The sequence below is a fragment of the Antennarius striatus genome, chromosome 2 (assembly GCF_040054535.1).
Source record: "Antennarius striatus isolate MH-2024 chromosome 2, ASM4005453v1, whole genome shotgun sequence".
In the NCBI taxonomy this organism is placed as follows: Eukaryota; Metazoa; Chordata; class Actinopteri; order Lophiiformes; family Antennariidae; genus Antennarius; species Antennarius striatus.
This window is the reverse complement of record NC_090777.1, coordinates 23,451,586-23,463,597: the sequence shown is the minus strand read 5'-3', so window position 1 is coordinate 23,463,597 and position 12,012 is coordinate 23,451,586. Positions and strand designations below refer to the sequence as shown.

The 12,012-nt window shown below is 43.1% G+C and overlaps 1 protein-coding gene across 3 annotated transcripts; it reads right to left on the bottom strand.

Moving 5' to 3' along the window:
• Positions 1–876: 876 nt before the first annotated feature.
• On the bottom strand, positions 877–8,475 carry pan2 (poly(A) specific ribonuclease subunit PAN2). Of its 3 annotated transcripts, none has more exons than XM_068325334.1 (26): positions 8,370–8,475; positions 7,822–8,098; positions 7,506–7,675; positions 7,309–7,429; positions 7,146–7,223; positions 6,793–7,063; positions 6,330–6,675; positions 5,814–5,910; positions 5,584–5,703; positions 5,351–5,470; positions 5,139–5,267; positions 4,844–5,043; positions 4,621–4,769; positions 4,415–4,521; positions 4,219–4,317; positions 4,045–4,133; positions 3,427–3,571; positions 3,207–3,344; positions 3,058–3,117; positions 2,892–2,982; positions 2,649–2,806; positions 2,299–2,442; positions 1,840–2,019; positions 1,621–1,714; positions 1,219–1,422; positions 877–1,124 (listed from the first exon to the last, which is right to left on the bottom strand). In XM_068325334.1, the coding sequence occupies exons 2-26, from the start codon at positions 8,080–8,082 to the stop codon at positions 1,090–1,092; spliced, it is 3,606 nt and encodes a 1,201-aa protein (XP_068181435.1). In that variant the 5' UTR covers positions 8,083–8,098; positions 8,370–8,475; the 3' UTR covers positions 877–1,089. The 3 variants fall into 3 exon arrangements, with proteins under 3 accessions (XP_068181435.1, XP_068181452.1, XP_068181443.1); XM_068325351.1 differs by having other exon boundaries at positions 1,231–1,422; XM_068325342.1 differs by having other exon boundaries at positions 8,265–8,399.
• Positions 8,476–12,012: the final 3,537 nt, after the last annotated feature.

Below are 12,012 nucleotides of genomic sequence, written 5' to 3'. Positions count from 1 at the left end.
TTGAATTGATGCTGTGTTCAATTTTTTTTTTAAATATATTTTTAAAAAACGTTAGTGTCCAAATGCGACATTTTTTGGAATATCCTTTTTCTACCAGTGCGCCTAACACTGATATTGATATATTCCTTTCAAATGAATCAGAGGGAATATTAAGTCGCATCAGATGTTATTTTTAAATATTTGAAATATTCATATATACCTGACCTGCCGCTGTGTGGATGCATTGCGTGAGCGCACTATTTTATCTCTTATCTCTTTATCTGTTATTTTCATTTTATTTTAAGCTGGGAAGTCTGAAATCGGACGTGGAGACCTTGTTTCTCCCTGGTTTGTGTTTTACCGTCGCCTATTTGAAATAAATCTGAGTGAGGGGTCCAGCAACATCTGGAGGTATGAGAAATGTCATGTTTTAAATGGCAAAGGGGAACAACCCCAGTCTGTCAGGAAAATGAACACATTTAACACCTTATATTTAAAATTTCTACGTTTAAGTAGATTTCTTTAGAGGTAAGAAAAAAAGAGGTTGCGCATCAACTATGTGTTTTTACTATAGAGTGCTAGACCAAATTATCAAAAATATGGATAAACTCCCAAAAGGTAGCACATCTAAAAAATTAATCAAGGGAGGACAAGTCAGAGCCTGATGAAGGCTCATAGCAGAAACGCGTATGCGTTCATTTTTTGTGTGTGCCAAAAAAAAAAAAAGCGGAAATGTGAGTACTTTGTCCTCCTTTGATTAATTTTTTAAATGTGCTACCTTTTGGGAGTTTATCCCCATTTTTGATATTTCTTTAGAGCTATCTTAACAATTATTGTTTTGTAATTTTTTTTCCAGGTATTCAAACAAAAATACTTCAGACGGAAGATGATGTTTTTGTGGTATATTGAAAGACATTGCTTGAAAAAAAGCTCATACAAAGTTTTTTTTTTTTTCTGACAATGTTTGCTTAAGTACAAAGAACTTTCAAACAGAAGTTCCCTACATTACATCTGTACAGTATGCACAACTAAATACAAATAATACAAAGTATGACACGCACTGGCAGTGACTTGTCCGACCGCTCCGGTTGGGCCATGTCAGCATCCTGTTCACAGCCCCATCACCGAGGGGAACACAGCAGTGCCTGTAACAGGGAAAGGCCAACACTTTCAATATACTCAAACCCAGGCTCAATTTTATCTACATCTGCGTATGTCTGCGCCAAAGCCATGCCGTACTTTTTGGGCTACCTCGACCATCTCCTGTGTCAGAATCCGGGACTTTCCAGTCCAGCTGGCGGCCTTTCTCGTACAGTCCCTTCAGGACCTTCCTTACTTCTTCGCTCCCACCGCTGCAACTCAGTTCCAGGTACTTCCTGTAGAGCTGCAGGGCGGTGCGGGCGTCCTCTATACTGTCGTGGGTTTCTCCCTGGATGTTGAGGTCTGGCAGGGGTATAAAAACAGAAAATAATCAGGAATTACTATCAATTAATTGAAACATTAAGGTTCCAGTTTAGTGTGGATGTTGGAAAATACGAAACAGAATAATGCCTAATTAATCAAACAAGAAAACTGAGAAAATGCCTTCGCTCGCCAGCAGGGGGCAGTAACCAATTACAAGTTAGAAAGCGTTTAACTGACCTAAAAAGTACCAGGCGAGGAACCTGAGGGAAATCATCCTCTTGCGAGGAAGGTGGAAATGGTAGACCGTATCAATGACTTGATCTTTTGGGACCTTAAAAAGTAGAAAACAAAGCTTTGAGTCAAAAGGACAAACTGTACAGATTTTTCTTTTTAAATCAAAGTTGTGAATCAAGCTAGAGAACTGAAATATGTGTGGGAAAAAAAGTCTCAACATACCAATAAATTGATGACCCGAAAGTCTTTCTGCAAACCGTGACCAACAAAGCGAACTCCTGTGTCGATGAGGAAGCGCAGCTTCAAGTAGGTAGACTTCAGGGTCGTCAGGTGCTTGGAGGAAATTTTGGCATCCAGGTCTCCGGGTTTGATGCCAGAGTATTGTGTCAGATAGTCGACAACCTGCAAGAACAACATTTATTATTTAGCTATTTATTATTACTGACATGAATGATGCTATTCTATTTAATATATAATAAAAATATCAATAACATTGTTATTATGAAATTAAAATAAATTTTTAAAAAGTTCAGTACTTTAATTGCAAATAAAAATTTAATATTTCAAATACTAATATTTTATACAACAGTAGTTAATAATAGGAAAATAAAACTATTAAATTTAACCATTCAGAATAAATATGTGTAGTTCTTTCCGTTTTTTTTCCCTCCTGTCCCTCACCTGCTCCTGAGTAGAGATATAGTCATCGATGAAGGGCACCCCCTCGTTGGGCCCCTGACCCCTCACACAGGTGATCCTGGCCACAGACATCTGACTGGGTTTGATGGTCGACTTGGTGCCGTCACTGCGGAGTTCTGCCTCTTCCTGCAAACAAGTAAAACGTATTTTGGATACCGACTTCAGATCCATATAATAATGTGATGAGCTGGCGGCTCGTCCAGGGTGTTCCCCAGCCTCTTGCCCAGAGCTCTCTGGGATAGGCTCCAGCATAACCCGTGACCCGGATTTCAGATTAGTGATAGAAGACTTGAAATAAAGATGAGTGAATAATAATAACAACCCTGACTCACCTGGTTGAGCGTGACGAACTCGGCGTCCAGCCCCACCAGGTCGCCGGGTTGCGGCATCTCGCTGACCATGAGGGGGATGAAGGTGGCGTGACTCTTCCTTTGCTTCCGAGCCAGCGAGGCCTCCGTCAGCAGCACGCTGGCGTCTATCGGGTTTTTAACTGCGACAAAAAGGAGGAGTTAAACTAACGTACTTCAAAAAAGAAACTAATTCAGATTTAACGTTCCTAACGTTGTTAAACTTACTGCGGAGGTCGTATTTGGTGTGGTAGTTCCTCTTGGCGTAATACAGGATAGCTGGAACCTTCCAGCTCACGTCAAACTGAGTAGATGCATGCTGTGACAAAAAAAAAATAATGTAAAACATCCGCTAACCTGAAGTTGGAATCACTCCATCCGATCAGATACTCACCTTATCAATTGGCTCGATTAAGAAATCGTTGAAGAGATACCACTGCTGGTGGGTGACTCCCTGAAACAGAAATTTTTATTACACGTCGAACAGAACTGTAAAATGAATAACTAGTAAATAAACGGTCGGTCACAGTTTCATGTTCTCACCTCTTTTCTTTGGTGGTAGGTTTCCTCCACTTTAATGTGAGCCACCAGGTTTCCTCCCGTGCGAGCGTCCACGACGTGAGGCACTGACACCACCAAGTCATAGAGGGAGGCGCCCTCAGCCTCTTCGGTGGCGCTTAACTGAACAGAAGCAAAGGAGCCACAAGTCAAAACAAGAAAAACAACCCCCGATTATGAGAAAGCAGAAATCTCCCTCCCTCACCTCTTCGTCTTCGGGCCAGTTGGTGATCTCCAACCCGTGACTTTTGCTGATGGACATCTTGAGCGTCAGAGGGATCCAGGCGTGTCGCAAATCCTCGGCCCGTGTGTCAAAGGTGAAACCCTCCATTTTGCAAGCGTCCTCCTCGCTGCACACAAGCAGGGGTGTGAGAATTAAATGATGAACTTATTAGTTCCTTAAACCACTGAGCAGTTTGCTTCCTTTCTGGGCATTTACTTTAAAGATGTTCTGCAAAGTAAAACCCTGCTGTCTTCCTCTGAAAGCATCAAAAACATCCACAGCACTGAGAATGACCGCAGCAACAACAGGCTACACTTGTTCTTCTGCTTCTTCTTCTTTTCATTATCCCTCCTATTTCACCCCTCTTCCTCTTTTCACTATCCTTTGTGTGTGTGTGTGTGTGTGTGTGTGTGTGTGTGTGTGTGTGTGTGTGTGTGTGTGTGTGTGTGTGTGTGTGTGTGTGTGTGTGTGTGTGTGTGTGTGTGTGTGTGTGTGTGTGTACTGTAAATCAATGAAGTCATAGTGCAGAATAATGAAATAGATCTATTACAATTATAGCCACTAAATACTAAATAATCCACAACATTAATAGCTACTTACTCTAAGCACCACTCAGTGGTCATGGGTGGGGGTTCTTTGGTTTTCGCCGATTGCGTTGCCTCCTTCTGCATGGCCTTACTGAACGCGTACTGGGAAGAGACCCAAAAACAAATTTAGAATTCCGCTGATGAGCAGATCAAAAAACTGGGCTTCAAGTAACCCAGCGCCACTCACCTCTGACTGAACCTTCCAGAACTCAGCCTCCTTGGCGCTGTTCACCTCGCAGTTGATGACCAGAACATCCGGCAGACATCGGATGTTGCGCGTCTGCACCTGCGACAGAAATGAGGAAATAGAAATAAGAACGGTCTCACGTGCCGAAGAAAAGCTTCCTGACTGCCGATGTGAGCGAAGGAAAGCGGCGACTCACTGTTGGCTGATACTTCTCACAGTTTTCACACCAGGCTTGGGTGCTTTGTTCCAGACAGATGCTCCTCTTCAAGATCTCAGCAAAGTCGTATTCTCTGATTGTTTTGTCTGGGGAATTGAAGCGGGATGAGAACGCTGTCAGCACATATTCGTCTCGGGTGAAGCCGACTATTGACCATCCATGAAGGACAGTAATCAAAGACAAACCTTGAGAGTTCTGCTCCGGGTAATGCATGGTGAAGAGCAGCGTGAGGGAGGAGCGGACTGTCTCTTTGCCACAGCGGCACAGGCTGCTATTCTCCACTTCGCATCCAAACAGTTTTCCGATGACAGATTCCCCGGAGGATCCCAGAGAGCTAAACACAACACACCGTTAACGTTAATGTTTCTCCTCCAGCAGAAACATGCCTTACCGAGGGTCTGTTCCTACCTGCTGCTGGTTCCCCTGTAGGCCTGCGGGCCCTCCTGCTCCTGTGTCTCCTGGTGGAGCTGGGTGAGGATGAAGCGGTTCCAGCTTTGGATTAAGCGACCCAGTCTGGCCTTCCCCGTTTGCTCGTCCGAGTCTGCGAGGATCAGGCCCAGTGCCGAGGCTTCGGGGATTGTTCGAAAAGCTCGGAGGAAGTTGCTGGCCTGGAGAAGAAGACACGGTAGCGGCGAGGTCGGTGAAATCGACACAGTGAGGGATCACGACACTGATGTTCAGGTGATTGGTTACAAATATCTACCTGACACGGATCTCCTCGTGACAAATCCAACATATGGAACAAGAAGCCGAGCTCACAAGCCAAACAGAACTCTTTCTGACACAGATGATTCTGCACCAGGCAGCGGATCGGCTCCAGGAAATACAAAACCTGCACAGGAAGACAGCAACTCTTTATTTCTGTCCTGTTTAAAAGGAACTGACCTGAACCCAAACAGCTCCACGCTTCCTCACCTGGATCATGCAGTTGCAGTAGGCGTTGGGGATGTGAGGCTCCAGGCCGGCGAACAAGGTTCTGTTGTAATGCTTGAAGTCAAAGTCCTCCAGGCCGAGCTTTGAGTATTTAATCGTGACCTGATGGAGCAGAAACGTCTCTGTCACATATTCCCAAACCAACATCTAGTTTTATACACATCAACAATAAATAATGTCCTGTGAGGCAAAATCCAAGCAAACAAAAGTCCAACCTTTCGGTATTTTTTGGGCACCATGTAAAGGTGTGGCTCTTCATCGCGTCCGATGGGAGACTCTGGGACCTGGTTGTAATTATCGTAATCCTGTTCCAAATCTTTAAGTTTGTAAGGAACCTGAAATCAACACAGAAAATACATTTCTGATTGTTAAAATCTAGGTTTGAACATGATTAAGTCTGTTTTGAAGACAACTTGTGGGTTCGGGTTGCGTGTTGTTGACATACCTGGTTCCGACGGTGGGTGCGAGGATTCGCCGCGTAACCAATGAACCCGACGGTTTTCATTGTGCGAAGGATTTCTGGATCGCAAGGAGGAGCTCTCCTATAGGACAGGAAAAAAAAGGAAGAATTTGTCATGCAACCACCATTGATGTTTAAAAGTTTGTTTTGTTTAAAACCAAATACTATTTGTTTTGGAATATGAGAAAGGAAGTGGTTGCCAAACACTCAGCAGAGAAGTGAGACCGAAACCACAGCTGCTTTGGCAGAGCTTTCGTGTTCCGTTGCTGCCGGGTCAGCTTTAAGGACGAACACCAACAATGGATTAGTCTAGCTCTCAATAATTTCCGACTTCCCTTTGTTGTCTATTGCACTCAGTCCAAAAATGTTTGCTCCTTTCATTTCCTTTTTAACAAAGACCTGAATAATTTCCTAAAAACCGCAGACGATGTCTAAGAAATTGAAAAGGAACCTGAATTTTAGTACAATTCCAAAAGGAACACGATGTTGTGACTGTTTTACCTGGGTTTGGGCATCGCCAGTGAAGTCGGCCAATCCGACAGCAGCGGTTCCGTACTGGCCAGGGGCGTGGGAATAAGCGAGAGGGGCACAAGGTCGTGGTTCCAGTCCAGCTGTGGTAACGTGTCCACCAGGCACGGCAGTGGAAAGTCCGTCTCCCGGGAGTAGTCGTTGAATGAAACGTCCGGAGCGTCTGACCAAAGGTGCACGCAGCCGCCAGAGTCCCCGAAGGCCATGGCTTGTTTGCTCGATGAGACGTCAAAACTCAAGAGCAACTGTCCCACAGTGTTGACGTGAAAGATATCCGCCACGTTGGCGAGACCGGTGGGTTCACAGAACTGATACTGACCTGGAGAACAAAGATAGGAAGTCACTTCTAGGAAACATTTCCACATTAGACTCCTAAAGCTCTGGTAAATGGAGTTCTACTAAAAATTGCGGAGAAGCCATATCCCCGGACTCATACCTGTCTGCGAGATGATCGCCAGGCGTGACGTGTAAGTAGGAATGAAGCGCAAGAAGAGGGGGTCCACGTGCACCTGGAGAGGCGTCACAGCTCGCATCATGCGGAGGTCGTACACCATCAGGAAGCGGTCGCAGGACAACCCGTTTAAACTCCGGCTGGAGAAGCCACACGCAGCCAGAAGGTTTCCGTGAACATCAAAATCCGAGAGTCCTCCGGAGAACGCATCGAACTCGTGCTCCACCTTGAAGCTGCGCAAGTCCCGCAGGGTGACCTGTGTTTTTATGGGGGGAGAACAGACGTGAACATCCCGTACGACAGGAGAACATTGTTCACGGGTCGGACATGATCCCTACCTTGCCAGAGGTGTGACCACAGAAGAAGAAACGATTGGTTTGGCGCATTACTGCCACTCCGGGGTCCTCAAGGGTGAACTATCAAGTGGAAACAAGAACTTTTATTATTTATGAATTATTCTAAACTGAATGTGTAAACGATTGTGGATGTCCCGTATCTCACCTTGTTAGTGTCTTGAACCGTATTCAAGTCAACTTCAACCACATAGTTTTGCTGTCCACCCAGAAGTACAGAGTCGTTGTCTGTCACAAGGAGACTATGATTTTCAGCTCCATGCTCCATCCTGTAATTAACAATTCCATTGTTAGTAATAACAACCTGTCGTGAATATTCATGAATGAATGTTTTGTGTCACTTACGGGTAATCAAAGATCAGAAGGCCCCCACGGGTGCGGCATTTGAGATAAGTCTTGGTAAGGCACAACACGCCCGTTTCCAAACTGTGGAGCTGTAGGATGTCCTCCGTCATGTGGATTTGGAACGACGAGTAACGACCCATCGTCGGTCCAAAGAAAGAAGTCACATGACCCTAGGAAAGGGGAAAGGTCACATAAGAATAGTCATGAAAACGGGGGGAAATGCTTTACTCATTTGGCCCAAAACATTATTACAACCATTATGTGTGAGTTTTTGTGAAACTGTAACTGTTGGTGTTTAAATAACGTGTAGTCTTACTCTGTGGTTTCCCATCCAGAGCATTTCCTCATGGAGATCAAAATGCGTGGCGGTGACTGGAATGCCAACTTCTGACACCGCGCTGTGGAGCTCGGAGTACATGCCCTCCATCACGGACAACGCCTCGTGGTCGAGCTCCACACCCTGCAGCAGGTTGGGGTTAAGATGCGGATCCAGGGAGGGCTCCAACCCCGCGTCCAGAGTCCCATGAAGGCTGGGCGGGTAATCCCCCAGCCCTGCGTCCAGACTGTCGAAGTTCATGATGGGTGCAACCCACCTGCAGAGGAGCGACAACTAAATGAAAACTGACATCGAAACCAACGCATAGGCTTATTTATTTTAACAACTTATCCTTATATTCGATCTAGATTTCATGTCAGACTCAACATGGAAGTCTGCAGAAAGACAAGCTAACGCATTAGCTAAATGCTTCAAACACTCACAACAACAATGGAGTCGTAAGCTAGTTTAGCTAACGTTAGCATCGGTGTGGCCCACAGAGTCGCTTCTGTAGTTACTTTAACTTTGCACCGAAAATATCCACAGACCTCAAGAATCGATGCAACGTGTACACCGATCTTTGCGTCTAACATCCCACACAGGGGTCCATTCTAGCTCCATCCATAACAAAACATTCGAGAAAACTGTTTCCGGTGCAGGCGGTGGGGCGTTCAAGAGCACCGCGGGAGATCCGGTATTTTAAAACTCTTTGAAGGTTAATTAAAGGGACAGTAACAAGTGACATTTAAGTGACATTTATTTTGTTTATCATCATGAATATTAGGGGAAAAAAATTTTTTCAATGTCTGGCATCATCTTTGTGGTCAAGAAACCTTAACATCTGCGCTTCAACAGCAGAGTGGGAAAAAAATCAAGTGAATTTGGTAAAGGTTTGTTGTGAAAGGGTTGTGAAGGCTTAGGCTTCTTCATTCTGACTAGTAGAGTCCAGATACTCATAGAAAATAAAACTCCTGCTTCAAAAGGAGTACATGTGTCCCCAGTAACTAAATGAGAGGTTAACAAGCAAGCAGACAAACCTGAAGCAAGTCCAGATCACTCTTTTTAAACTCATCTTGATTTAGTTAGACCTGGAGGAATCTGACTTACCTGTCTCCTGTGGTTCGATGGACCGACAGCATCTCAAAAAGCAGCAAAACCAGCAAACGGGAACTTGACTTCAAGAAGTATCACCTCCTGTCCGAAAAGCTTTTTCAGTCCGAGTGGCAGAGAATCCAGACACTTATACCCCTGTTGGAACAGAAAACAATGACACGCCAGGACAGTCGTCATTGTCAACAGTCATTACCATTCGTATGGGAGTCGTTGTCCCACCCAACCTCATGAGGGCCAACTGATAAAACGTGTCTTAATCCTCCTCTGCTCTGAGTTTCTGTAGTTAAACAAAAAAAATGTTTTAAGTCTCTCAAATCATCTGCCATACCTGGCTAGAACCTTAATGTCCTCAAAGTATGTCTTTCAGGTACAGATGGACACTGAGTCTAGTCCTGAGGAACTGACTCTTTTTTGTGTTGAGTCATACATTTGTGGAAAAGTTGTTTGGTCTCCCCAATATACAATTTGCTTCATTCCTTTCTACACTGGACAACATATAATGTACTATATTTCTCTGTTGGTGTTGTGTTTTTTGTCTGTAGGGTGGATGAGTTTCTTTCTTAGTGTGTTACCAGGTTTCAAATGTATGGATCGTTTGTGTTTATTGAAACACCTCTTGATTTTTGGCCAAAGCTGATTAAATAAATCCAAAAGCCTGCTTCAAGAAGACTCTTCAAGAGACTCTTCAAGAAGAAGCCTCTTGGATGAGACGTGAAACATCCTCAAGAAGCTTCCTTAAAGTCCAGTGGATTGATTTAAACAGCTTTGGATCACCATGACCTGGATAATTGAGAACCTACAGAGATACCTAAATTTTTTGGGATGACAATGGGTTTCAGTTTTTCCTCCATCTCCTGTTTGTTGTTGTTTTTGTTGTTGGATTGGTTGGTCTTGACAAATGCTCTGCTCTGATAGCCACATGTCTTAATTAAAGCATTCTGGGTGTGTTTCCGCCCTTTGACCTTTCTGCCCTTTGATATTTTGGACCTGTTGGTTCACAATTCTGACAACCCCTCACTTGTGCTGCAGTGGGAATCACAAAGAAGATACTGGTCAGTGTGGGTGAGTTTTCTGTTCAACTCAATGTTGATTCCCATGCATTTCAAAGTGTACTACACAATCCAAGAAGGCCAGGACTTTGTCCAACTTCGCAGGACTGAACTCAGCGTCTTCCTACACCTGAAAGACAGGCTTCTCAGATAAGGACAGTCATGTCCAGGTTTTAGCCAGGGATGAGATTCTTTGAAAGAGTAGTTAAAGAGGCCATTTCTTTCAAACTACTATAACCATCTTTGAATAGAATAGGATTATGACACCATCTATCAGCCATAAACAACCCATCATCGACCTCCGCCCCCAGAAACAACAACAACATCAGGGACAGTCTGACCTGGGGTTGGGTGGGGCAACGACGCCCATAGAAATGGGAACGACCCCTGACGGGCGCTGCTGTCCTGCTGGTTTCGGCCTTTGATTGTTTCAAGTCAATTCAACTCAATTCAATTCAATTAAAAAACTTTATTTGTACTCAAGGGGCAATTGAAGGCACACAGAGCAGAACATACTCAAAAACACAAACACTAAAATACACAGTAACAGATATGTACAATATAAACAGGTATGTGCAATGAGGTAATAAATATATATAAAAAAATATGCTTCAGTTCATTGAATATAAACAGCTGTAAGGGAAGTGGAAAAAAAGAGGATTAGTATTGTGTTATCGCTGCAAAAGTACTACACGTAAATTATATTTTCACATTTTTAAATATATTTGTTTTGAAACTACAGTAAAAAAAAAACTTGTACTGTTATGATACTATACTATCTATTTTATTGTAGCATGAAAGCTTTCACAATATCATCTAGAAAAATATTTTGTTTAAACATGAAAGTTTTCATATTATGACATGATTAATTTCATTGTTAGATGTCTCTGATTTAATAAAAGTTGTGTCGTCCTGTCTCTTCCACTCTCTGTTAGACTAATGTGACTACATTTAGATTATTATTATCATCCTCCAAATATATATTTCTGTGTCCCAGATGGATTAGAATCTGCCTGCTTCCTTTTCATGTTCCCTGATCTTTTGAACACATTTCCAAAATATATCTGAAGTCAAGAAGAATTTCAAATAAACAGATGAAATATTTCCACCTTGAGTCTCAGTCTACAAAAATCAGTGAATATGATGACATAAAATTTGGATAAATTGCCTTGGCACCGAGTTGAGTATAAAAAGCGATCACTATTCTTTTATAATTGATATAATATTTTATATAATATATATATAATAATTTTATAATTAACATACAGAGCGTTTTAACCTTTTCTTTTTAAATCTGGGTTCTTTTTAATTCATAAATGTCCACTCTTTGCTATAAATGAATAATAATTATAGTTTAGTGGCGCAAATGAGTGGCACCTTGTCTTCCCTAAAGGTTAGATTTCTGTGGAAACGCGATGGTTTTTCGCTGAAAGAGAAGAAGGGCAGCTCCTGGACACACATGGGAAATTTGTGCATTCAGTTGTGGAGGATTCGGTTCGGGTTGCCGCACTTCCTCGACAGGGTGAGATGTCGAACATGACGGAAAAACGTTTGTCATATTATTTGTCAGACCATTTCCATTCACTCATTTGGTACGAAAAACATCATAATAGATAAGAATATTGAGTAAGGGGAGATTATTGCAACCTCATCTTTTATTGATGATGAGAGATTACTGTAAAAAAGTTTAAAAACAAAAAACCCCGAAAACTTTGAAATGAAGTAGATGAGTAAATTGGACATTAGTCTTTCCTTCCTTGTAACAGATACCACATGTGACCACAAATTGCTCATACGCCCGTTCTCTTCCTGTCTGTGGTGATGCTTGAAAAGATCATTGCCTTAATAACACACCTGAGGGATGCTCAGGAAAATCCTGATACGTCACCGCTCCATTTTAAAAGCAGTCGGACTCATTGATCATTCACAGAACGGGGCTCACAGCAGGAGACACAGACTCACAGCAACAACAACATTAGTATGGAGTTTTGTTGGACGACTTTTGCGGCTCTTTTCTTGCTTTTTGCGG